At 44.2% G+C, this 25935-nt stretch overlaps 1 protein-coding gene across 5 annotated transcripts in view; it reads right to left on the bottom strand.

The window, feature by feature from the left end:
• gria4b (glutamate receptor, ionotropic, AMPA 4b) overlaps positions 1-25935 on the bottom strand; it is a 248566-nt gene that overhangs the window by 134510 nt on the left and 88121 nt on the right. For all 5 annotated transcript variants that reach the window (XM_070555454.1, XM_070555453.1, XM_054731031.2 and 2 more), the window contains exon 3: positions 185-424. In XM_070555454.1, the coding sequence (XP_070411555.1) occupies positions 185-424 (240 nt within the window). The remainder of the gene's footprint in view (positions 1-184; positions 425-25935) is intronic.

The raw sequence follows: 25935 nt of genomic DNA, 5'->3' as shown, positions 1-25935 counted from the left end.
ATTCTCGACTCGTTTGACTCACATTAACTAAACTGAGAAGAGTTCCTGATGAGATTACTGGTTCTGCAAACCCTCAACACAGGAGCAAATTGAGAGAACTTGGAGATGCTCGGAGACATTCTGGATACTTTTGCCAACTTGTCACCAACAGTTGCTGTGAAATCCACCCATCCTGGCCTCTCACCTCGGTCTGTGTCGTAGAGGAAGACGAACTTGTTCCAGTCGTAGTGGTCCAGCAGGGACAGCAGTGCCCCTCGGATGGACGGCCGCAGCTGCAGGGTGAACTGGCTCTCGCCTTCGGTGGGGAAGCTGGGTGTGATGAGGGAGATGTGCAGGGCGCTGCAGAAGGACGTCAATGTGTGGACCGAGCGCTTGTCGTACAGGCCGAAGATGGCGAAGACACCGCGAGAGTACTGGGAGCAAACTGCAGAACAAAAACAAAAAAAATGTGCAAACGTTTTATGATTAATTGCTTTTTTATTGTTTGCAATGTGGTTTTTAGAGTTCAGTTTACTCAAAAGAATCAGGTGATGGCCCATTTTGTTGTGGAAATCGAGCAAATATAGATGAATTGTTTTGAAGCCAGATTCATCCTCACACACATACAGGAAGTGATGCTGATAAGAGTACTCCGTTATCTCCATCGTGCTCTCTGCTATGACAACTGATTGCAGGCAAACAAGGAGAAACAAATCACTAAAGCGAGAGGTGATTAACAACGCGACAGAAAACAAAACAAGCCATCAACCTGCTGATTACCACTTTAAATCAACTGAAGAGGAGCTCCAAAAACAGCTAACAGAGATCAGAACTAATGTTTCCTCTGAAGCTTTCACCAGGAAAGATGGCCTCTTCCCTCATTTAAATAAAAACCAACATTTCCTACAGCAGCACTGTAGGAATTTTCTCCTGCTCCAGCTGAGACGCTTCACAACAACAATAAAAAGGACGGCACAAACTAAATCTGTGTCTGTTGTGTTTTTATTGGTCGCCCTTTGAATTAAATGGGAACTGCATTTGCATAAAGTCTACACGAGCTGCGCTGAGCACACACTCCGTCTGTCCTGCTCAAGGAGATCTTCTCATTATAGAACGGCTTGGCTCTCTACAAGAGCCGTGTGGTAATTGCCCACTTTTTTTCCTTCTTTCTACACACGGCAAAACAACAAACAGGGGAGATAACGAGCGTCCTCTGCCAGTTTGTGGATATGAGGAGAATCAGAGCGAGCGACAGAAGGAAGAGCTGAAGGTGTTCCTGTTGTGAAGAGAAAATCGAGGGTGTGGAAGTAAACAACGGGGCTGTTTTACTGACAAACTCATTGTTTTCATGCAGAGTGCGGCACTCCACTGTAGAGACAACGAGACCGAATCAGCGTCGCTTTTGATCCTCGTCCGCGAGATTAAACGAGACAACAGTCAAACGCCGAGAGGGAAAAGCAACTCAGCTTCTGTTGCACACACAGTTAAGGTACAAGAAGGTGTCAGGAACTACGCAACCATGATATAAAACGTTACTGAGCACTCCACCAGTTTGGCTTTCGTTTTAAAAAGGAACCTCCTGTTGGGATGGTTTTGTAGTGTCATGAACCTGGACTGGGCCTTAATCCCTTTTGTCTTGTTTCAACATTAAATTCCAGTTTCTCCAAAAGATCGACTGATGATGTTCTTTATCAAACAGCAAGACTCAGAGGTCTGATGATCGACAGACTCTCATCCATGCGTTCTTCTACAGCAGGATGGTCTATTGCCATGGTCTTTGGTCTGGTCTCCCTAAAAGATCTGTCAAGCAGCTGCAGCTCATTCAGAATGCTGCTGCTAGAGCATGGACGTAGTTTTGACTTTAGAAGTGGGGGGACACAGCTGACATGAGGATGGGGGGGGGGTCTTTACAGTAAGTATACAGAAATTCGTATAAAACTACAGTCTAGAGGACTTTTATGCAATGTCAGGAATGCAGAACTGTCAAGTACACAGGTGGCAGGAACGGCCAATCACACGTTAGCAAGTATCAGCAGAGCCAATAGACGAGTTTATGGACCTTCTAATGGGAAACAGGGTTCAACCCAAGCGCTTGGTCCTGGTGCTCAACCGGTGTCTATTTAATACAACATAATGGTGTTTTTGGATGGTAAAAAGTGAAGGGGACAAAACTTTACTTTGGGAAAGGTGGTGGTGGTGGTGGTGGTGGTGGTGGGGGGGGGGGGGGGGTGGCATGTCCCCATGTCCCGCCAAAACTACATGCTAGAGTCTCAACAAGCACCAAGAGAACCGAGCACATCACTCCTGTGGTCGCTCATCTGAATGAATGCCTTGTGAGTCGTTTCCAATGGAACAAAGCTCTGGCTCTCCTGTTTCAGGAAATAGAGCTTAGTCGGAACGGGGGGGTGGGGGTGGGGGGTGGGGGGGGGGGGGGCAGGAAACAGCAAGATTTGGACTTAGTCACTACTATCCATGATATACGTGCCCCTCCCCTCCACCATTGGCTCACAGCAACGCAACGTTCCTGCTGCCTCTTTTGACTTTTCTCGTTTTATTTTCACCAATAACACAAGCCTGGACAGGTTCCATTAGCTAATGCTAATGATAGCTTCTACCGGCAGCGATGCATTCTGCCCCCACCTTCACGTTGGCGGTCTCAAGCCAGGGTGGGTGGGGTCATGAATAATAAATATCCCTGTGAAGTAGCAGAGACTGGCTTATTCTGACCTGACCGTATACCCGTCTGTCTCTTTCTATGACTACGTTTACATGCAGCCAATATCCGGGTTATGATCGGGTTAAGGTCGGCATTCGGGTTTCTGAGTTGATCAGAATAACCCGTTTACAAGCATAAATAGAAAGAGTTACCTCTAACTTGCATAACCCGATTTAAATGCGGACGTTGGGGTAGCGTCAGGACGTGTGGACTACGTCCAGACGCAATATGCGTCATTTCCGGTTCTTCTTGTTCCGGTTTCCGTGAAAACAACAACATGTTTCCCAGTTCGGAAGAGATAGCGACCGCGTTTGTTTGCGCTTTAGTTTCCTCGTCACTCCAAAAGTGTGGTGCTGTGCCGCGACTCGCCATGTTGCTCCCAACTTGTTGTTTACTTCCGTAGTTCTGGCGCATACAAGACGTCTCGCTACTCAAAAGACCAAGATTCCTTGTGAACAGAGCATGTGCAGAACACACGCTTTGATGGGGATATCCCGGTATGCGTTTACACGACCAAACATTCGGGTTAGAAAAGGGTTACCCCAGGTGTAGTAACCGGGTTTTTAAAAACACGGTTATGAGCATATTCGGGTTTTTGGCGGTGTTTACAAGGACCTGCGGAACCGGGTTATTGTGAATATTCGGGTTTTAAAAGGGTTACTGGCTGCATGTAAACGCACTCAAAGTCAAATGCGGGAAATGTGGGTTTTAGACTTCACAGTCAGCATGCATGTGCAACTAAAAAGTGAAGGACTGAATTTCAAAAAGAAGAAGAATTACAGGATTTCTCAGTGACCAAAACCTTTAAGATGCCAAACTACTTTTATTTGCACCCTTGTGTGTTGTGCATCTGCGTAACGGGGTCAGTCAGGATTCACAGCGCAGAAAAGGTCCAGCCATCTGAGAAACAAGTGCAGAGGTCTCACTAAGGCCGCTGATATCCCCTCAAGGGATAGGATGACATCACACACACGCATGCACGCACTCACACACACACACTGAGCAGCATTTTCCTCCTCGAATGTATAGAAAACCCTCCACCCAACGCCCCTCCGTCATGTTAGCTACAGGCTGCAGAACAACAACCCTTTAATACGGATGTGGAGCAACTTGCAGGTCTGATATTTAATCCTCTCAGTCTGGATCCAAATCCACCTTCTTCTGCGGTGTTTGCCTTCGATTACAGTCTGTTTTCACAGCGTTCAACTGTTACAACTAAAACAACACCGACAGCACAATCAATATTCAGTCTACCAATAGACTCCAAACGCTACTATCACACATAATGACTAATTAGAGTAACAGGCTTGACTTTGGAGATGATTACATTTGCATCCTGGTTCTGGAGCTCCAACAGAACCCAAACAAGAATTTACGAGATGTGGAGTTTTTAACTATTAGTTCACCAAAATCCAAAACGAAAGCGGAGGGTTTAAAACTTCACGCAGCTGTCTGGTTGGCTGGAAATTCTCCTCTGATGTGAAAAATCCCCCCCCCCCCCCCCCCCCCCCAAAAGAACAAAGATTCCTCATCACTCTCGTCCAGCTGTGAGCAGAACAAAGCACGTTTGAGAAGGTCGCACTCTGACATGTTCAGAAGCTGTTAAGGTGCTCAGAGAAATTCTGACAGAACAATATGGCTGAACAACGCCACATGCCACATGGCGAATGATGGCTTTGGCGATTATGTTCCGACTTCTGTCTGCTCCAGGGTTTCATTCCAACACCATCAAATGAGCAGCGTAAGGACTAAAATGTAATTACAGACATAATGAATCATTTTTAAACCAGCTAGTTCAATTTCTGCTGCTTTTCTCCGCCAAGATTTCATCGTAGCGGTTGGATTCACATTTCTCTCTATTTCTAGGAAAATTCTAAACTCTTATGAATTTTTGTGCCTGAATTCTAATTTATTGATTATTTTATCCCCACAAGATGGTTGGATGTTTCTGTTATCATGGCTGGATCAGTGTGAATCTGCAGCAATGTGTGAATAAACAAAGAATCCTGGATCAGAGGTGTGGGAGTCCTAATCAGATAATCGTGATGATTTTTTTTACCCACATGTACACCCCGTGTATTTTTCATTTAGATGTTTCCTGTTTTTTCAAGCTGGAGGCAAAATTCAGACTTTTTTGGAAACGTGTAGCCTGGCCCGCCAGACTCGCCTTCTGTTTAACTCCACACAGAGAACTTCCCATGAGGAAGCGTGGGTCTGGCTGGCCAGGCTAGAAAATGACATTTATACTTCCCTTCAGAGGTATTTTGCACACCAATGCAAAACAAAAACTATATTTAAGAAGACGTGTCCCTAGTTAACATCTTATTGGCGTCATGGTGAGCTCATCCTCTAATCAGCTTCAGCATTCATTCCAGGTGAGCGGTGTGTGAATGGGACCAGCTGCAGCAGATCCATCATCCGCCACTGCTGGCTTAAAAGGAGGAGGAAGACCGCTAATCAACGCCGGTTGATTCCTCCACATGGGTATATCCAGTTGGAAACTCTCCTGCTACTCAGTCTCTAGTAAAACTCGGGTCTAGTCTAGTTATATTTTTCATTTTTCTACTTGACGCTGCTCCTTGTTTTTCCCAGATCCGGCTCGACTACACCCCTTCAGCCAAGCTCCTGGACCTCTCTTCAGCCTGAATCTTCCTTCCCTCAGTCCCGTTCATCACCGCTCATCCACCCCACTCTGGAACCCTTCCCTCGACCCCTCTGGAAACTTGGATCCTGCCTCCTCAGATCTAACCGACCTCCTTACGGACCATCTCCCCAGCAGCACAGTAAGACCTCCACTCCTCCTCCACCTTCAAACCACCAGAACTCCTACTAATCCGACTCTACTTGCAGGTCCAGTTCTCCCCCTCACCCCAACATCTCCCAGTTTGGGACGTCCTTAGTTGAGCACAGATGAGTAAAACCTTTGTTTAATTTATATTTGTCTCGTGTTGATTCTGCATGTCTTGGGTCAAGCACTTAAACCCCAACATGACAACTGGTGTTTCCTCTCAAGAAAATAAAGAATACCTTGTTATAACTACAAAATCCTCCATGAAATTTAAATCAAATTCAACATTAAGGTGATGCGCGTAAACACGTTTCCATATTTCTGAATCTTAGATTAAAACTAGTCCTAATCTGAATACATTTCATTAATAACTTTTCTTGCTTGTTTAAATTTGACGAATCTTATGATTTTTATTTTTTCTCACTGTTGTGCATGTTCTAATAATTAAACATGCCGAGAACATAACATCCAAATATAAAAACTTCATTTCATAACCTAACATTGATAAAGATGTTAAATCGGTCCTTTCCACCTGTAGATCCTCCACCAGAGGCCAGTAGACATTTAACCCTCCCACTGTCTTTATGGGTGACCATGCGAGGAAAGTTGACCATTGAGCAGGATTGATGGTTTATCCCTTGAGGTCCACGTGGCAGGGGTGAGGTGGTGCTCACTCCTCACCCCTGCCACATGGACCCAAGGGATAAACCATCAACCCTGCTAAATGGTCAACTTTCCTCGTGGGTCACACCCAATGGGACAGTGGGAGGGTTAAAGGACTAGATCTGGTGGGTTTTTGATGAAGGTACTAATCCTGATACTCCATGCTCCATCTGATTAGACTATTTTTTATTGATACCTGATATACAGAAATAGTCTAACCCACATTTTCCAATACAATATAAACTAAGAGTCCTCCTCTCAAAACTAAATAATTTTGAGTAACTATCATCACATATCCCTAATCATGCATACTCAAATTTTAAATATCATCGTTGCAAAATGACAACAAGTTAGGCCAGTGGAGCCAAACAAACTCAAATATTATTTAAAACGTAACCTTGGATCCGTCATAGTTTGGACAAAGAGTGTGATGTATAAAATGCATGATAAAGACGTAAGAAAATATCAACAAACTGAAATATCGCAATTTTCGTGGTATGATCCTGAATCAATATTTAAAATGAGTTTACTGAATTTTATTGAGAATTTAAAGGCAAATATTTACTGTAATTCTTTTGTGTGGTACAATTCACACTCCAACTGCTAGGTGGCAGCAGTCTTCACTGCTTTCATTGTGATGGAACAACAAGATGAAACCATAGACATAGACATAGATCAATATATGTGTCTGTGGATCAAACAGGAAGCCCAAGTCGCACCTATCTGCTTCTGGACCATGGGTCCCCTACTGTCAAAGAAAATCAATGGGAGTCTACGGGCTGACAAAAGTTACTTTCGGATCCCGTTTGATATGTGCCGGAGATTTCACATATGATGTCTGCAAATTTATTCACTTATATTTTCAGAGGATAAAACCAGATACAACATCTCGTTTTCAAGAGGGTCACGATAGCAAGACAACAAGTAGCTGAATAGTAAAAGAACTAGGATTAAAGAAAAGAAAACTATATTAAATATATATATATATATATATATATATATATATATATATATATATACATACATACATACATACATATATACATATATACATACATACATATAGACATACATACATATAGACATATATATATAAATAAATTACAACTAACTGAGAAAACAAACGCCAGAAAATAAATAAAATAAAAAAACTCAGTAAAACTCTATGAACAAAATAAACTTAGCCAAGCTCACATATATTCAGAATAACAAAAGAATATTTCAGAAGCTACAATTTAAAAAACCCATTTTGATGCCAATAAATGGATCGTTTTCCCCAAGTGGCAAAAGTTACGTTAGGTTTTGTGTGAAAAGACGAAGAGGAGTCCAACTGCTCGTCTCACCAAATTTATATCAAACCAGACATGGAGAAAAGGAGAAAATTGGCTGTGAGTTTGGCGAGCTTCACACCTTTCTTCCAGGAGGAGCATTGTCCACCATAAATCTGGTCGTGTGGTAAGTAGCAACTGCTGTGATGTCACATACGCAACATCTGATCTGAGATAAAGGGGAGTAGACTTATGCACCATTGACTATTGAACCAAAATTATAATCCACTGCATCAATTTGTCATGCAAAAACAGTTAAAGCTGCTATCCAGATTTATTCTCTGTAAGGAATTATGTAGGATTATTTATAAATATGTGAATGTGTTCGTCTTATCATGTACTGTGATATAATGTATGCAATATGGCCTAAAATCAATAACACGATATATTGAGGCGTTCACCTCGATAACAATAAATTGACGATAACTACATGTATGCACAAAAGTTGTCCACTAGATGGGGCTGTCATGTATTACACTGAGTCACATTATCATGTGACTCGAGGTAGTAAAGCTTCTTAAAGTGACATGAACGTGGCCAACCTACGCACATCTTTTCATTTTGTTTATTTTCGGATATATTGACAAAGGAAAAAGATATTGATTAGAGTCCGACATTTTGATAATACATTTTCAATATATCGCCCAGCCCTAGCAGGCAATACGTCTATTTATTTATTGGCTAAGCCCGCCCCCATCTCACAGAGCACAATGCAATATGAACTGAGCACTGGTCAGCACTAACCAATAGTGTTAGACAACCACTTATGTAAAGACGTCAACCGCAGAGCATGTTCGAGCCTTTAAGGATGGACCTCGGTTGATGCAGAGTTAGCGACCATACTAGTGGACAAGTCTTCAAAATATAAGTATATTTAAACACAACATAACCGGAACGTAATTGTTGTGAAATGTGTTTTAGCTCTGTTGTGTTGGCTAGAGGAACAAATTCCTGAGGCGTTGCCTTCAGCTGTAAATACGGAAGTGAAAACAGTAACAACGTCTTGGTGTGATACATTTTTCAGCCGTTAGATGGTGCCGTCAGATAAAAGAAATAATCCGGACAGCTCCTTTAATAATCTATGAAATGACACCGGGTGTGCTGAGGAAGAAATACATCTCCAACATGCAGCCTCAATATCTAAATCCTATCTGCAGCAAATGCCTCCAGAAACCTGGGTGCAACGGAATAATTCAGTCCCAGGACAAATCGGCCCTTGCTCAGAAGCAAAAACTCCATTCTTGGTGTGAACTTCACATTTTGTGTTTGCACAAAGTAAAAAGCTCCTCTATCATAGTCGAGAAAATTAAACGCATGTTCTCTGTGAGCAGCAATTACAGGCATGACCACCCTGCCGTGTTTGGATTGCTCGGCCCGCATTTACCGATGCTGCGCTCAATAATTTCACATCAACCATCGATTGAGTGTGGAGTTATAAATCAGAGTTTTCACCAGCTCCCAGGGCCTGTTTAGTGTTTTCTAGCTCACTGATCTGGTTTTAAATCCTGTCGTTTTACTGTTTTGGATCGGTCTCGCCACTCGGCTTTCCAGGCAAATTCAAATGAAAACAGACCCACACGGGAATGAGGCAGGACTTTAAATCATTCATCAGATGGTCTGAAACAAGTCTAAATCAAGGCTGAGGTGTTGTGAGTGTGTAAGCACACGCGACTGCATGTGCAACAGGATTAATATTACGTGGTAACCTGCCCCCAAGTGGCCAAAAGAAGAGACAGGCAAGTGTTGCACCATCAGTCACTGTTGGTGTTCAAATGATGTCACAGAAAAAACTAACACCGTATTATTTACATATGTACATTTTTTCAGTAAAAATGATTTTTTTGGAATATTCTTAAGAAATAAACAAACATTACACGAAAACCAGAATATTTTTCATAGGATTTCTCATCCTGTTGAACAGAAACCTGATGTATATTGATTAAAGTGAAACTCTTGGTATTATTACAGTAATCCAGAAGCTTTCAGCACCTGTCCAGCTGTGCTTTTGTGTGCTCTTTGATCATTTTTACAATTACAGTCTTTATCTTTCTTTTTACATTGGTAAATTTCAGCTCTCTAAAGGTTTGGGTAAGGTGTAGGCCGGCAGTCATTGTCTGATAGATAAATACGTTCCATTTGTTTCTTTTCCATCCTTACGCTAGTTTTATTCTGGGAAACCAATTAGAATACAAAAGTAAGCCATTTCTTTTTATTTTATAATTTTTTTTAGATGGGGCCAGAATTGGGTAGTAATGTAGCCTATGTGTGGTTTCTGTCAGCATGTTCAGTAAAATCCTTTGAGATTATCACAAAACAACCTCAGCATCAACCTGGCGAACAAACGAAGGAAGTGAGGATGTGGGCTGATAAGGCCACTCCAGCTTCAGGAATGGACCCAGCTTTCTTTCATCTGCTGATGGAGGAGACCCACCCATGATGGAGCCAGGCCCGGTGTGGAGGTCTGACCACCAAAAAGGAAAATGGGTAAGGGTATGTATGTCTACGGTTGTCTTTCACCATCTCCACATGCAGTCGGATAGCACTAGGACCAATCAAGGCAACGAACAATGTGACGTTTTCATCGCTAGACAAAGTCTAAATCGTCCAAAGTTGATGCCAAAGCCATTTCAAACAGCGTCTCTGGGTCGACACCATCTTTGTAGTTTTTGTCCATCGCAGCTCTATTACAAAGCCCGCCCAACAAACAGCATTGTAATTGGCAAGACACAAAACTGTTCAGGCCAATGGTAGACCTACTGAGGTGGAGCGTGACCTGCAGAGCTACATCATACTGCTATGGTTGGACTAGACCCCCTGGACCCAGACCGCAGAGTGGAAGTGGAAGCTGGGGTTTGAAACGCAACTGTCACTTTTATGATCTATTCAAATCAGCCGTTTGTATAAAAATGCTTTTTCTGCAAAGCTCCTGGGGCACAAACACAATTACAGGAGAGGAAGATGCATATCCTGGTTTGTTGGGCAGGGCCAAGCAATTTAAAAGACACCAACATGAAAGATATGAATGAAAAGTTGTTCCAAAGGGATCCCATTTCCTGAGCCAAGAGAAGAGGATAATGATGGATCCAGATCTGAAAGAAGACAGCAGAGGTCCCACAAGCTCCTAAAGCAGCAGAACCTTCGATTTTAAATCTAAGATTGTTTCGTTGGAGAGACTCCAGATCTCTACGATTCACAGAAAACCAAACTTCTCACACTCATGCTCCAGATTATTTATCCATCCATTCATCATCTGTCACAGATAGATGGGCGAAAGGTGAAGCACATTCTGGACAGGTGTCCAAACCCACCACAGGGACACACACACAACCACTCACACACACAGTTTACCTGATTTTGGTCTGTGGGAGAACCCACACATGCATGGTGTTGCACCATCAGTCAGACACCATCAGACACTGGCACAGCTGGCATTCAAACCTGTGCCCTTCTCTCTGCGAGGCAACAGTGCCACCAACTGCACCAACACGCAGTAGGTTTATCTCCATAGAGAAAAACAAGCCCGGGTGATGATATTTGAAAATGTCAGACCATTTCTTCTCTTTGTCGCTGCAAAGATCTTTCTTAGCAACTGAATAAAGTGTTTGATGTAATCGGTTTTCTCCGAGTAAACAATGTGATCAGAACCAGACCGTCTCCGACTGGACTGAGGTACGTCTTCTGCTAGATGTTCCCTCGGTAAGCGTAGCCATGACCCTTTCCTTGGTTCTGCTCAAACGACAAAAACATCGGGTGACCTTTGATTGTCTACTGTTGTGGAAAGTGTTTTCCATTCTAGTAAAAAAGTAAAATCTTCCAGAAAGGTAGCAGAAGATGGAATAATGTTGATCCTGAGGTAATCTTTCACCTTTAACCTTAATCAGCCGTGGCTTGTGTCAGTAGCCTCTCAGGAAGTGAACAGTACAACCGTATTTGGTGTTCTAATCATGATTCGGAGACACAGAATGAGACAGCCTGCTCGCTGTCCCTCGTTCTGGGTGTCGTACTCACGGGGACCGGGCTTTCTTAGTCCTAGCACCGTCTCTCTGGAACCAGTTGCCACCCTCAGTTAGGCTGTCCCCAACTCTGCCAGTCTTTAAGGGTCGGCTAAAAACACACCTCCTCCGCTTGGCGTTTCCTGAACATGTTTGAATTTGGCCTCTTTCATGTTGAATTTATTTCACAGTTTTCATCGGTTCACTCATTCCCTTGTTTTAAACATTTGTCCTGTACCAGAATGTTTCACCTTTTTTGTAATTTGAATTGCTTTTATTTTTGATTTATTCAATATATTTACCTTCTACTGTACCATGTTCAGCGCCTTGGGCTTCCTGACAGGGTTGCAGAAGGTGCTTTATAAATAAAGCTTTGATTTGAGATTACAGCAGTTCCACAAGAGTTGAGGTCAATACTAACAATCCATCTGAGTCAAGATGCATCAAACAGAGTTGTGAGTTTGACCCAATAGTGATGTGACAGCAGTCGTGCTGACAGGGAGTGGGCAGCTGCTGGTGACAGGACGGCCTCCTGGATTCGTCCATTTAGTCCCACACCAGCAGTGACCCTGAAACAGCATCCGCTGGCCTCACACTCGACTGCACAAACAGGTCAGAATGCCACACACACACACACACTCACACACACTGCAGCTTGCTGAGATCAATGCATGTGACACACTAACAGAGCAACTCAAACTGTCATTTTACACAACACCTGCATGAATACAGCTACTCTGAGCTGAAATAAACAAAACAAGGGGCGAGATCTGCTCAAGCGGACTTAAACCATCAACCTAAAAGGAGCCCTGTCAAGTTAAGCTAAATCACCAGCAGCTCTCCCAGTCTGGACCGGACTCCAGGGACACCAAACTGCTTCGTCATCAGAACCCTGCGTAAGTCAGAGGATGCTTGGTTGGTTGGACACCATTTAGTGCCACTGACACACTCTTCCCAGGTGTCAGGCCCTGCCCACAGCTCTGGGAAACGTGTATGACGCAGGCTACAGACCGCTGAACAATCAATAAATTGACCGCAGCTCCACAGAACAAACCTCCATTATTAACCGCTTGTTTTAGAGGCAGAAAGCACAGGAGTTATGTCAAAAACTATTCAGGTTTTAAGTCACATTTGCTGAAGGAAAATAATTCAAATGAGATTTACCAACATAATTTTTCCCTTCAGCAACAGCTGATAACGTTCAGCATCTTCATTAACCGTTAAAGCAGCAAAAGAGCCTCTGTGGAGGATTTTTACAGAGCAGGAAGGATAAGAATGAAGCCCCTTTGTGTCGGTAATAGTTTCAACAAGGCAACAATCAATACCAGCTTGTTTGAGCAGTCCGGATGAAAAGAAACCATCACGGTTTGTGGCTCTCGTGCTGATCTGGCAGCCATTTTAACCAGAACGACAGCAGCAACGATCCCGCTGTCACAGCTGAGCGCCATGAGAGGCTTCACGAGGCTCAGGTTCCATTTGTTTAAACAGAAACAAAAACTAACGTTTTCATCGAGTCACTTCTTTTTTTAATTTTGTGTGTGTGTGTGTGTGTGTGTGTGTGTGTGTGTGTGTGTGTGTGTGTGTGTGTGTCCTGTCTGGCTGTGAAGCAAACAGAATTGATGTCTGAATGCTGCGGACAAGCCTTACAGATTTACTCTCAGGTGGAGCATCAAAGCGTCTGATTTTAATGTCACGCCTGATACTTAAAACTTTATTGTTATTGTTTTTGAATGCTTTGTAATTCCGACCAGACACGGAGACAGAGGTGAAAGAGAAAGGAAAAAACAAAAGGTGGGAGGGGGGGGGGGGGGGGTCCACAAAAATAAACAATAATGAACAAGAATCTGCACCTGCAGAAAGAGACAAGACAAAAAAGCAAAAATACAAAAAAATGGGACACAACAACAATACAACAAGATCAAGCTATCACTGCGTCAACTTGATGAAGAAATATATAATCAACTGAACAATCACACGATAATAAATCACAGTGCATTAAGTGCCCACCATAGCTTTAAGACCAGTGTTGAACATGCCCAAGTCCATACTTATGAGAGCACCATGTGAGCACCTGTGTGTGTACACCCGCTTGTTTATGTAAGGTTTATCTATAGGAGCATCCAATAGAGAGAGTGAGGGGCCACAGGTCTGCCCCCCAAAGATGTGCAAGAGACAGAGGGAGCTCCAAGTCCCAGAGATCCAGGAGTTGCCCCAGAACACAGGAACTCCAGGGAGACTGCAACCAGAAAAGCCCCTGCTCCCCCCGGGCGCAGAGGATCACACCTGGGGGCCACAACCAGCAGCCGGCAGAGTCCCGGGAGATATTGGCGGCAAGCCCACAGGCCCGCCTGCAGCCTCCCACCCCCTAGCCGGCCGAGCCCGGGACCCAATGACGCGGGACCCAGGGACGACCACCCCCGTCGGGGACCCAGCAGAGCCCAGGGACCCAGACCCCACCAGGCAGCTACTGGGATTGGTCAGGCAGATGCCAAAAATCTTAAACTCCCTGACCACGACCCAGGCAGACCAAGGCACCGCACCCCACACCAGGTGTGGCGGGGGAGGGGAGACGAAGATCTTTATCATCAAAAGAAGTCCCAGGAGAGGGGACCACATGACATATACAGTCATACACAAACACAGTCACACACTCCCTCCCTCATGCTCACACATACACATACAACCAAAGACTTACAAAGACGCACGCCGGACACCCACTCATGCTCCCCATACACACCCTATTCACTCTGGTCCCAGTACTGCTGCACATGGGGTACACCCACTCCCGGTTCCAAGAGTTTGACCCTTTCTGCTGGGGTCATGATGAACAGGCTGCCCCGCCCAACGCTGAGTACAGCAATCCACTACCCTAAACCCCAACCGGACGGCCGGATCTCCCTCCTAGCCTCCAGCCCCAGGAAGCCAAGCGACAACAGAGGTGTGCTAAGACCCCTAGTCTCCATCCGCCTGCTCCAATAGGGTGTTAGTGAATGTTGATGACGTGTATTCCATGGCTGTGGTGAGCGGGCAGTGCGGGCATCGTCTGGCCTATGCCAGCTGATGCCACCATACCACCCCACTTGCACCCACAGCCTTCAGTGTCTAAGTGCAGTTTAAAATTGGGAGTGGGCACCGGCACCTGAGATGAGGCTAAGAGATCCCCCTTCCAAATGTCGTTGGATGTGCTCACTCCCAAGGCCCTAAGTGTGTGTTTGCGTGGAATGTCGTTGGTGGAAGTGTATAAGGTGCAGATAAAATTGGGGGGCAGTTGCCACAGGAATACGGAAATGGGGTCCATACCCGCACTCCCTGACTTGTCCACCCCCCAAGGTCCTATGTGCATGTTTGTGTGATGATGTGAGGGAGCAGGAGGAGAGAAATGTGTGGGGATGGGGAGGAATAGCTGGTTGGGCTTAGCCCTCCAGGGAGCCAGCTCCCCCACTGGCCCCAATAGGCACCTCTGTTGTCAAAATTCCACCCAGAGCATGGAGACCCCAGCCCATTCTGCCAGGGCCCAAAGCAGCAGCATTGCAGAGCCTCACGGAGTCTGAGGGCACCAACCCAGCCCCACCCCAGCAGAATATCTATGCCTAACCCTGCATTTGCACAACTTACAGACTATAAAAGACATAGGACATCCAGGTAAGGTTGGGTCCTCCCCCTCCTGGATCTCTCCCTCCCCTGTGATGGGACAGCAGAGGAGCCAAGGTCTACCCAAGGCCCCTGAACCCGAGTTAGGCACTGCTGCATGATCCTGCCTTCTCCCCGGCAGCATACATGTCAGGACCCGACCCCCAAGGCCCCACCCAGATCCCCGCGCGGGGCCGGCCACCCCCACACCCAGAGCCCCCAGGCCCCCACCCAGACCCGCCCAGGGGCAATGCAGCCGCCGGGCAGTAACCCATGGCCACCGCCAAGACCTCCAAGGGGCCCCACTCACAAACGCCAGTAGTCCACCCCCCGAGGCAACCCAAGCACCTCCAGAGGGGGGCGATGGCCCTCCAGTCCCAGACACCCCCAGTGAACCCACCTCCAAGGAACGTCCAGATACTCCAAACTCAGACCCTCCACCCCCTCACCCACATCATCCTGCAGGACAATATCAATGGCCCCCCGTCATCGATAAGGAGCCCAGAGAGATTGATTTGAAGTGGAAGCAGAGGCTATATCAAGTGTAGTATGATCTAACAAAAGATTTCTATACTGGTTGATGCAAAGAGTATCTATATTTTTCCAATTCATGAGGATAGTTTTCTTAGCGATGCATATGGCAGTCAGAACCACGTGAGCCAAAGATGTTTCAATCAGGTAAATCAAATCAAATCAAGTCAAAGCTTTATTTGTAAAGCGCCTTCCACAACCCTGTCAGGAAGCCCAAGGCGCTGGTAATCAAGGTAATCTACGTGAGTTAGTGGATCACTGTCTACCCTTGATGAAACCAGTTTGGTCAGGGCGTATTATGAAGGGGGTTACCTTCTCTAATCTTTTTGCCAGGGCTTCACAAATTATTTTGAGATCAAAATTAATAAGAGAAATTGGGCGATAGCTGGTAAGAAATGCAGGGTCATTGCCTGGTTTTAACAAGAGACTAATATTGGCTGAGGTCATGTTTGGCTGTAATCTGCCATTCTCTTCAATTTCCCTCACCATTCTGAAAAATACTGGAGCCAGAATGATCCAGAATTCTTTGTAGAACTCTGCTGGAAACCCGTCTGGACCTGGAGCTTTCCTATTAGTCAGGGATTTAAGGGCTTCCTGGAGCTCCGCTGATGTTAGTTGCGAGTCCAGGACTGTAACTTGGCTGTCTGATGATTTAGGAAGTGTTATCCTGTCAAGGAACTCATTGATCTCATTATCTGATGGGTTTATCTGTGGTGAGTACAAAGTTTGGTAAAAGTCTCTGAAAGTGTTGTTTATTCTTTCAGGGCCATAAACTATATTCCCGGTTGAGTCTTTAACAGCAGATATGGTAGTTTTCTCTTTATTTATTTTTAATTGGCTAGCTAAAAATTTACGTGATTTATAACTATGTTCAAAGTTTTCGATTCATAGTCTTTGCGCTAAAAATTGTGTCTTTTTGTCAATAATTACACAAAGTTCTAATTTAGCTTTACGTAATTTGCTCATTAACTCTTCTTCTGTGGATGCCTCTAAAGACTTAATGATGTCCTCTAACTCCTGAATACGTTTGATTTCTGTTTTTTTTTTCTTATGTGATGAGAAAGAGATTATTTTACTTCTCATCACTGCCTTTCCTGCCTCCCAGAGAATAGATGCTGATGTTCCAGGCAGGTCATTATGTTCTAAATATAAAGCCCACTCCTTTTTAAAAATTCTATAAAACCTTCATCTTTAAGCAGTGATGTATTAAACCTCCAGTTTTTGTTTGGTGAGATTGTCTTCTTGTTTTCCAGAGTTAAAGAAACCAGAGCATGGTCGCTGACAACTATGGGGTGTATCTCAGTGTCTGAAATGTCAGCCAACAATGAGCTGCTGACTAGAAAATAATCCAAACGTGAATGAGAGTGATGGACGTGTGAAAAAAAGTATATTCTCTACGGTTAGGATGAAGAGATCGCCATGCATCACAAAGCCCATAATCACTCATGTACTGTTTAACTAGATTAGTGGATTGCCAATTGCGCTGAGTCCCAGCTGTACTGAGCCTGTCTGTTAAAGAGTTCATCCAAAAATTAAAATCGCCTCCAAGTATAAGTGGACAGTCCAAGTGTTCGGAGAGTACAGAGAAAAAATTATGAAAGAATGGAGGGTCATCAATATTTGGACAGTATATGCTGACAATACATAAGCTTTGATTCTGTACAGATATTTTTAACATTATAAATCTACCCTCTGGATCAGAGACTGTGTCCAATACTGTGAAATTGATGTTTTTGTGTATTAAAATAGCTACACCTCTTTGCCTAGAGTTATAGCAGGCAGAGAACATGCTGGGAAACTCAGGTGTTTCAAGTCAATTCTTGTGTCTGACCTGCATCAGCAGTGTCAATCCAGATTAGTTTACTGCTGCTGCTGTGGGGGGTACCGACTGGGTTCCACCCAAAGGTCAGAGATTCTTACTGAACAGAAATAGAATTCTATTGATTTTAAAATTTACATGTAAATGCAACTTTTTCATGTTGTAAATAATTTTCTTGAGCCAGTATGTGCTAAAAGGACCTTTACTGACAAGCTTAATGAAATGCAACTCAGACTACCACTGCCCCCTGTAGCCAGAATACAGCACTTGCAACTTCAGAGTTGCCGGTTTGGTCTGTTGGATTTAGAAGTAAATGTAGCTGACATACCCGGCAGGTGCATATCTATCTATCTATCTATCTATCTATCTATCTATCTATCTATCTATCTATCTATCTATCTATCTATCTATCTATCTATCTATCTATCTATCTATCTATCTATCTATCTATCTATCTATCTATCTATCTATCTATCTATCTATCTATCTACAAGCATCATCATGTCACCAGATGTTAACAATTGTGTGTCAAAGCCTCAAAATAAAATTGTTGTAAAAAAAGGACAAAACTACACACAGAGAATCATAAGAGTGTGTTTGGCATAAGCGTGTCGCCTCTGAGCTTTGTCTTTCAAGAGCCATTCGGGTAGACCTGGCGCTTTAAAGCAAACTGCTGCCTCCTTTCTTTTCCTCAGCTTGTGTGTGTGTGTGTGTGTGTGTGTGTGTGTGTGTGTGTGTGTGTGTGTGTGTGTGTGCGTGCGTGTGTGTGTGCATGTGTGTGTGTGTATGTGCATGCCTCAGTTGTGGCATGTGCTTCCGTGCATTGCTGCATGTTTCCGTTTGTGTGCATGAATTTTCCTTCGGCATGCAGCTCACACAAATGTGCACAAAGGGGGAGAGAAACCGAGTCCCGCTGGACATAACTGCAGAGCCTTTTCACATAATGCACCAGGGACACAGACACAGTATGTCACACACACATACACACGTATGTACGCGTGGACATGCATGCACCCTGCTGTGCCGTGCTCATTCTGCTTGGCTTTGTCTCCCATCATGCCCTGGGTTAAATAGGGGTGATGAGAGTAAGAGGGGAGATGAAGCATTGAAACACTCCTCTTTCCCTTTCACCCATCTCCAGCTTCTTTCACGTCATCACAAAAATCAGGAAGTCTGGGGATGAATGCTGAGAGATATAGATGCGTTTCATGTAAACTACTTTACATGAATCACAAATGAGCCTTAAACAGACACGCTGAAACAACCAGAACCAGAACCAAGGGACTAGAGCTTTATGTGCCGGGGACTTCAGGAAAAGTCACATTCATCAGGTTGTCTCGCTCATTTGCTTCTTTGACTTTTTGAACATTGTTTGAGTCAAACTGTTATCTCAAAAGTGAGGCCATTTTTGGCCTTTCTAGCAATAATAAATAAATAATGTCCAGAGCAACAACGCAAAAAGAAATTGTGTATCAAACATGAAGTTCTAAATACAAGTTTATGAATTTTTAAATCAATATTTAATGTTTATATTTTGCATATTGTGAGAAAAATGACTGAGTTGATTGTATATTGAGTCATTTAAATATGTTGGTTTATTTACTACCCACTTGTTCCTAAACAGGTTAGAAGGAAATAAAGTTTCTGTTGGAAAGGGTGTTAAAGGGAGATGTTACGGCCGCCGCCCTTTTGAAGCCCAGTGGGGTGCTGTGCACCGTTCCCTGTGCAGCAGCGCAGCACCACGGACAGCTACGCCTTGGGAAGCTGTCCTTACTCCAGCACCATGGACAGCGCCGGAGCGGCAGTCACGCCAGCTGGGGCTTCTCATCTCATCAGCCGGCCCTTTAAAAGCGGCCAGGTGGAGCTCATCAGGGGAGAGAAATGTTTGGTGTTGCAGAGGCAACGTGTGTTCTCTCCCCGTTGGCAGTTACCAGAGATTGTGTGGTTAATAGTCCCGCTGGACATCACTGCAGTGAGTGTGGTTAGTACCAGGTTGTGGTTTGCTTCTTGTGAAGAAGCAGCTTTAGAACCTTTTGTGTTTGGGAAATTCGCAGTTAAGCGGTAGTTTTTGGTTTTGGTGTGTTTACAAGACCACCTTGTGGGTAAATTACCAGGTCGGGGGGGGGGGGGGGGGGGGGGGCTTTTGCAGTCCCGGTTTTTCCTGAGCTATTTAAGTTGTTTTGGCAACTTTAGTTAATTCAGTATTTGGTTTTGTCTTTTAGACAAACCTTGCTTAATTACTTGGTGGGATTTTTCCCCTTTTGCGTTTCATTCCCTTTTTAAATAAAGGAGATTTTATTTTGGATTTAGAGTGGTTGGTCCTCTGGACATTTTCCGTTACTCATTTAAACTTAGTTGGATAATTCCTAGGTAAGGTCTTTTTGGCCCTTCTTTTGGTTCTTTCTTTTTCTTTGTAATAAAACCTTTGAAAACACAAGGACACTTTGAGTTTGGTTTTGCTTGGTCAAGCCTTTTTCTCCCCAACGAGGGTCACTTTTTGTTATTCTGGTCCATCTTATGTTTATTCCCCTCACCTTCCTAGCTGAGCCCACAGAGGGGTGTAACAGGAGACTAGGCAGTTTTGGCTTGCTTTTAGCACCCCCTAGTGTCCGTTTAGTCAAACCAAAAGCAAAACATATCTCCTCGCTGTGCGTTTGTCTTCTTAACACCTTAATCCAACACTTAAAAGGTCTCCCCAGCCTTCATTAGTGTCTACAGGAGCGGTTCATCACTAAATGAAACAAATCTGGAACCAGACTTCAGCACCAGGTGTGTCACCTCAATTATTCTTAAGTCCAATTCACACAGGCTCACCAAATTTGGTCTCAATTTCTGTTGCGACATTCAGAGGATAGGGTCAGAGTTTGGCATCAACAACACGAAAGCTTGGATCCATCCTGCCTTGTATCAATGGTTCAGGCTGCTGCTGGTGGTGGTGTAATCGTGTGGGTGCCATTTTCTTGGCACACTTTGGGCCCCTTAGTACTAGTACTAATCGATGCAACGCCACAGCCTACCTGAGTATTATTACTGACCATGTCCATCCCTTTATGGCCACAGAGTACTCATCTTCTGATGGCTACTTCCAGCAGGATAATACCGTGTTATGAAGCTCAAATCATCTCAGACTGGTTTCTAGAACGTGACCATGAGTTCACTGTCCTCACATGGCCTCAACAGTCAACAGATCTCAATCCAGCAGAGCAAATTTGGAATGTGATGGAACGGGATATCATATAAAGATATATCCCGTATTCTCCGGACTATAAGTCGCACTTTTTTTTCATAGTCTGGCTGGTCCTGCGACTTATACTCCGGAGTGACTTATATACCAAATTATGTATACCGCGCTGCTGCGGCCCGGCTCCGGACCAGGAATAAGCTCCCCTGCCCCGCTGGGAATTAAAGACGCACCGCCATCACCTGCTGGAGCCTGGGGCGAGCTGCTGCAGGCCGGGCGGCTCCGACCCAGGAAAGAGCACCCCTGTCCCGCTGGGAGGGTTTGAAACACCGCCATCCTCTGCTGGAGACCGTGGTGCGCTGCTGCTCCCTGGTTGATTATTCTGTTATTACCGGTACTTGTCTTGCAATGTGAAATGCTTGGTCTCCGATTTTGTAAGAAAAATAATAAAATTTCCCCCCAAAATGTGACTTACGTTTTTTCTTCTTCATTATACATTTTATGGCTGGTGCGACTTATACTCCGGAAAATACGGTATATAGCTGCCAACATTGGCACCACATGGTGGAAAACATGAGATCAAACATCAAAATTGCATGTTTACTCAAAACAGAGAGCGAACAAAGGCAGCAGAAGAGTTGCAATGCGTATAGCCAATCAGAGACGAGCTGTTTGCACACTAATTAATTCAGCTCCCCCACTCCTCAGACAACCTCACACTAAAGCACCAAAGTTTTTTTTCTCTGAAAACGACTCAAGGTATTCATTCAGAAAACACAGAAACTGCATTTTTTTTAAATACAAAAAAATGCAAAATACAAAAAACAGGTGAATGAGAGTTTAATACTCTCTGATTACCCCCCCCCCCTCCACTCCCCCATTGTGGCTAGTTAGTTATTAGCTCATTTGCTTGATCACAACCAATCCGTGCATCTCCAAACTGACTAATTCTTGAGATAGTAAATGTTTATAAAACTTTTCATAGAAACCTCAAGACATAACAGAACCACATAGCAGAATAATGTATTTTTATGTTATAATACCTTAAGATTTCATCAATCTGAATGGCTGGAAGCCACAAATACACACACACACACACACACACACACACACGCACACGCACACACACACGCGCACACACACACACACACACACACACACACACTTTAAGAGCCACGTGAGAGCACGTCAGTGAGAAAACCAATAAGTTGTAGAGCAGCTCCCCCGACGATCACCGCCGCAGCTTCATATCTGTAGGAACAGATTTGAAGCAGCTGCCAAACGTTTCTCTGCAGGTAATTTGGCCGACGCAGTCATTTGGTTTGTTCAATGAAGACATCAAAACTGTCACCGGGCAAATGCTGCACAGTTACAGGAATTTGAGCCTGCTATTAAAGACACGTGACTGTTCAGCACAATTAAACATCCCCACCAAATATCTGCATCTTTATTTATCTCACCTCATTTCAACAAAAAGTCTTATGTCTAAGTCTGTATACACTATTGTATTTAATACTAGTTAGACAATATTAGCCTGCTAAATCACTAAAATTGACTTGCTAATTAAGAAATATAACTACAGTATTCTCTAAAACAGACAAAATCTTCATTCGGTTTAATCACAAGTAATTTAATTCCTGTCTATAACTGAATATTTGATTTTTTTTTATGTAGCAACATCTAGAAAAGTTCTCTGATGCCTGACAAAATAAAAAGGTTGCAGCAGCTCAGAGGTGGACAAAGTCTGTCTGAGGTAAAGATGAGAAAGGACAGAAGGAACCAGTCAGAGATGCTTCTCACACTCGCCCACTGAGGAGAGAAAACGACTCCTGACTCGATGACCGAACCGCATGACCTGCCTGAGAACACGGCAAACATCTGAAATGCAAACGAGCAAAAACATTCAAGGGAAAAATATTTATGCAGGAGACTTTTTAGTGTTTATGAAGAAGTCTGCTGGGGTAACGTAACGAAATGTGGATTTTTTAAAAAAAAGGATGTAATGTACTTTCTATGAGTTTACTTCACTGAATCTAAATTTCCCCACCGAGACACAGTAAAGATGTACTTCAGATGTGCAGAAGTCTGAATCAAAAATAACTGCAGAATTGGCTCAAAAGCAGGCCAGGATGTCCAGAGAGATCCTGTTTCATACAACCGGGATCGAGCTAGAACAGCCCCCCGGAGCCTGAGGGGTTGCAGGAAAGCCGGAAGGTCACACGAGAAACACAAACATAATCCATGTAGAAGGCCACACAAGCACCAGCCATGTAGAAGGTCACACAAGCACCAGTTGGATCAGAGCATGTGACGTTCTGCTGGTATGTCTGTGTTGAACAATATCCTAAAATTCATCGTGTGACTGGGAAAAGGAGCTTTGACGGATCACTAAAGTGAGCTGATGTTGCAACGTTAGATCAATATCTGAGTGTGATGAGCCATGGCGAGCACCAGCGTTAGCTTATCAGGCTAATGAAATTATAGCTACAAGGAGCTTCTTCAGACAGCAAAAGAGCCCGAGTGGCTCCAGCAAGGCCAGATTAACCATATGGGCAACTGGGCAACTGCCCAGGGCCCACAAACTCTAAAGGGCCCAGGGCAGCAAGGGCACGAGCAAAATACTATATCTGTAAACTCGCGCTCTATATTAAACTAGGGTGACCATACGTCCTCTTTTACCCAGACATGTCCACTTTTCACTCTCTGCTCGGGTGCCCGGGGGGTTCTTGTATTGATGAAAATGTCAGTTTTTTCATCCAGGAGCAGGGATTGAATTATGGGGGAGCTGTATATCCTACACATCCAGGGGAGCCGGATAAAACGTTTTCTACCTATATTACACCATTTATGGACTATTTTGAGCAGATAGCACATATAGCGATGATTGTTGGTGTTCAGCGCTCCAGGCAGCTGCTTCCAGCGCACGGTCCATTCTCAAAGTGGCACAACCAAAAAAACACACGATCGTTCATGTCCGCACATGTTCTCTACTTTCTGTCTTAGTTGTTCCTGAAGCGCTCTGCTGCTGCGGAGCTCATCACCTGTGCTGTGGTGATTTCACCTCACTGACGCAGCATCGAAACGCCTCTCCACTTTGCGGTCAGGAGATCCCTTTGATCTGCTCAAAGTAACTGATGAGGAGAAAAAGTACAGGTGCTGGCCAGTAAATTAGAATATCATCAAAAGGTTGAAAATATTTCAGTAATTCCATTCAAAACGTGAAACTTGTACATTATATTCATGCAATGCACACAGACCAATGTATTTCCAATGTTCATTACATTTAAATTAGATATTCATAAGTGACAACTAATGAAAACTCCAAATTTGGTATCTCAAAAAATTAGAATATTCTGAAAAGGCTGAATATAGAAGACACCTGCTGCCACTCTAATCAGCTGATTTACTCAAAACACCTGCAAAGGCCTTTAAAAGGTCCCTCAGTCTTGTTTTGAAGGCACCACAATCATGGGGAAGACTTCTGACTTAACAGCTGTCCAAAAGACAATCATTGACACCTTGCACAAGGAGGGCAAGACACAAAAGGTGATTGCTAAAGAAGCTGGCTGTTCGCAGAGCTCTGTGTCCAAGCACATTAACAGACAGGCGAAGGGACGGAAAAAATGTGGTAGAAAAAAGTGTACAAGCTCTAGGGATAACCGCACCCTGCAGAGAATTGTGACGACAAACCCATTCAAAAATGTGGGGGAGATCCACAAAGAGTGGACTGCAGCTGGAGTCAGCGCTTCAAGAACCACCACGAGGAGACTCATGAAAGACATGGGATTCAGGTGTCGCATTCCGTGTGTCAAGCCACTCTTGAACAAGAAACAGCGCAAGAAGCGTCTCGCCTGGGCCAAGGACAAAAAGGACTGGACTGATGCTGAGTGGTCCAAAGTTATGTTTTCTGATGAAAGCAAGTTCTGCATTTCCTTTGGAAATCAAGGACCCAGAGTCTGGAGGAAGAGCGGAGAAGCACAGAATCCACGTTGCATGAGGTCCAGTGTAAAGTTTCCACCGTCAGTGATGGTGTGGGGTGCCATGTCATCTGCCGGTGTTGGCCCACTCTGTTTCCTGAGGTCCAGGGTCAATGCAGCCGTCTACCAGGAAGTTTTAGAGCACTTCATGCTTCCTGCTGCTGACCAACTTTATGGGGATGCAGACTTCACCTTTCAACAGGACTTGGCACCTGCACACAGTGCCAAAACCACCAGCACCTGGTTCAAGGACCATGGTATCCCTGTCCTTGATTGGCCAGCAAACTCGCCTGACCTTAACCCCATAGAAAATCTATGGGGTATTGTGAAGCGGAGGATGCAATACGCTAGACCCAACAATGCAGAGGAGCTGAAGACGACTATCAGAGCAACCTGGGCTCTCATAACACCTGAGCAGTGCCACAGACTGATCGAGTCCATGCCACGCCGCATTACTGCAGTTATTGAGGCAAAAGGAGCCCCGACTAAGTATTGAGTGCTATACATGCACATTCTTTTCATGTTCATTCTTTTCAGTTGGCCAACATTAGAGAAACAAACATTTTTTCATTGGCCTTTAGAATATTCTAATTTTCTGAGATACCAGATTTGATGTTTTCATTGGTTGTCACCTATAAATATCAAAATTAAACGTAATAAACATCGGAAATACATTGGTCTGTGTGCATTGCATGAATATAATGTACAAGTTTCACGTTTTGAATGGAATTACTGAAATATTTTCAACCTTTTGATGATATTCTAATTTACTGGCCAGCACCTGTAAGAATCCAGGCAGCAGATTTTCTGGAGAGTTTAGAGGAGATGCGGGAAGATGAGAGACAGACAGGACAGGAAAATAGTTAAATAAAAACAAGAAAACAAAACAAAAAGTAAAATGTAGGTAGATTTATCTCCACTACATGTTTACCTGTATAAAACAATAAGTTATATACATGCAATATTTATACATCTGATACAATTCAGATCACCTTCAACACTCAGTCACACACCCAGGGCCGTTTCAAGACATTTTGGGGGCCAAGGCAAAATGACAGCCCCCCCCCCCCCCCTTCGAGACTGACCAATGAAGAGAGGGCCTCAAGTTAAGACCATCTCCTCATTGGTCAGTCCACCCAAGATGGGTCAAAGGTTACCCTGAGCGGGTTACGTGATGCCAGGCATTCAAGTATTGAGTATATTTACTGCACATTACAGTGAAATATTCTGTATGTGACCATTTTATGGTGATCCTTGGGTCGTGATGATGGGGCCCTTGAATATTGTTGCCCAGGGTACAACAAAGTGTTAATCTGGCCCTGGGCTCCAGA

The sequence above is a fragment of the Nothobranchius furzeri genome, chromosome 10, assembly GCF_043380555.1.
Source record: "Nothobranchius furzeri strain GRZ-AD chromosome 10, NfurGRZ-RIMD1, whole genome shotgun sequence".
In the NCBI taxonomy this organism is placed as follows: Eukaryota; Metazoa; Chordata; class Actinopteri; order Cyprinodontiformes; family Nothobranchiidae; genus Nothobranchius; species Nothobranchius furzeri.
The sequence above is the reverse complement of the archived record's forward strand: the minus strand, read 5'-3'. Positions and strand labels throughout refer to the sequence as shown.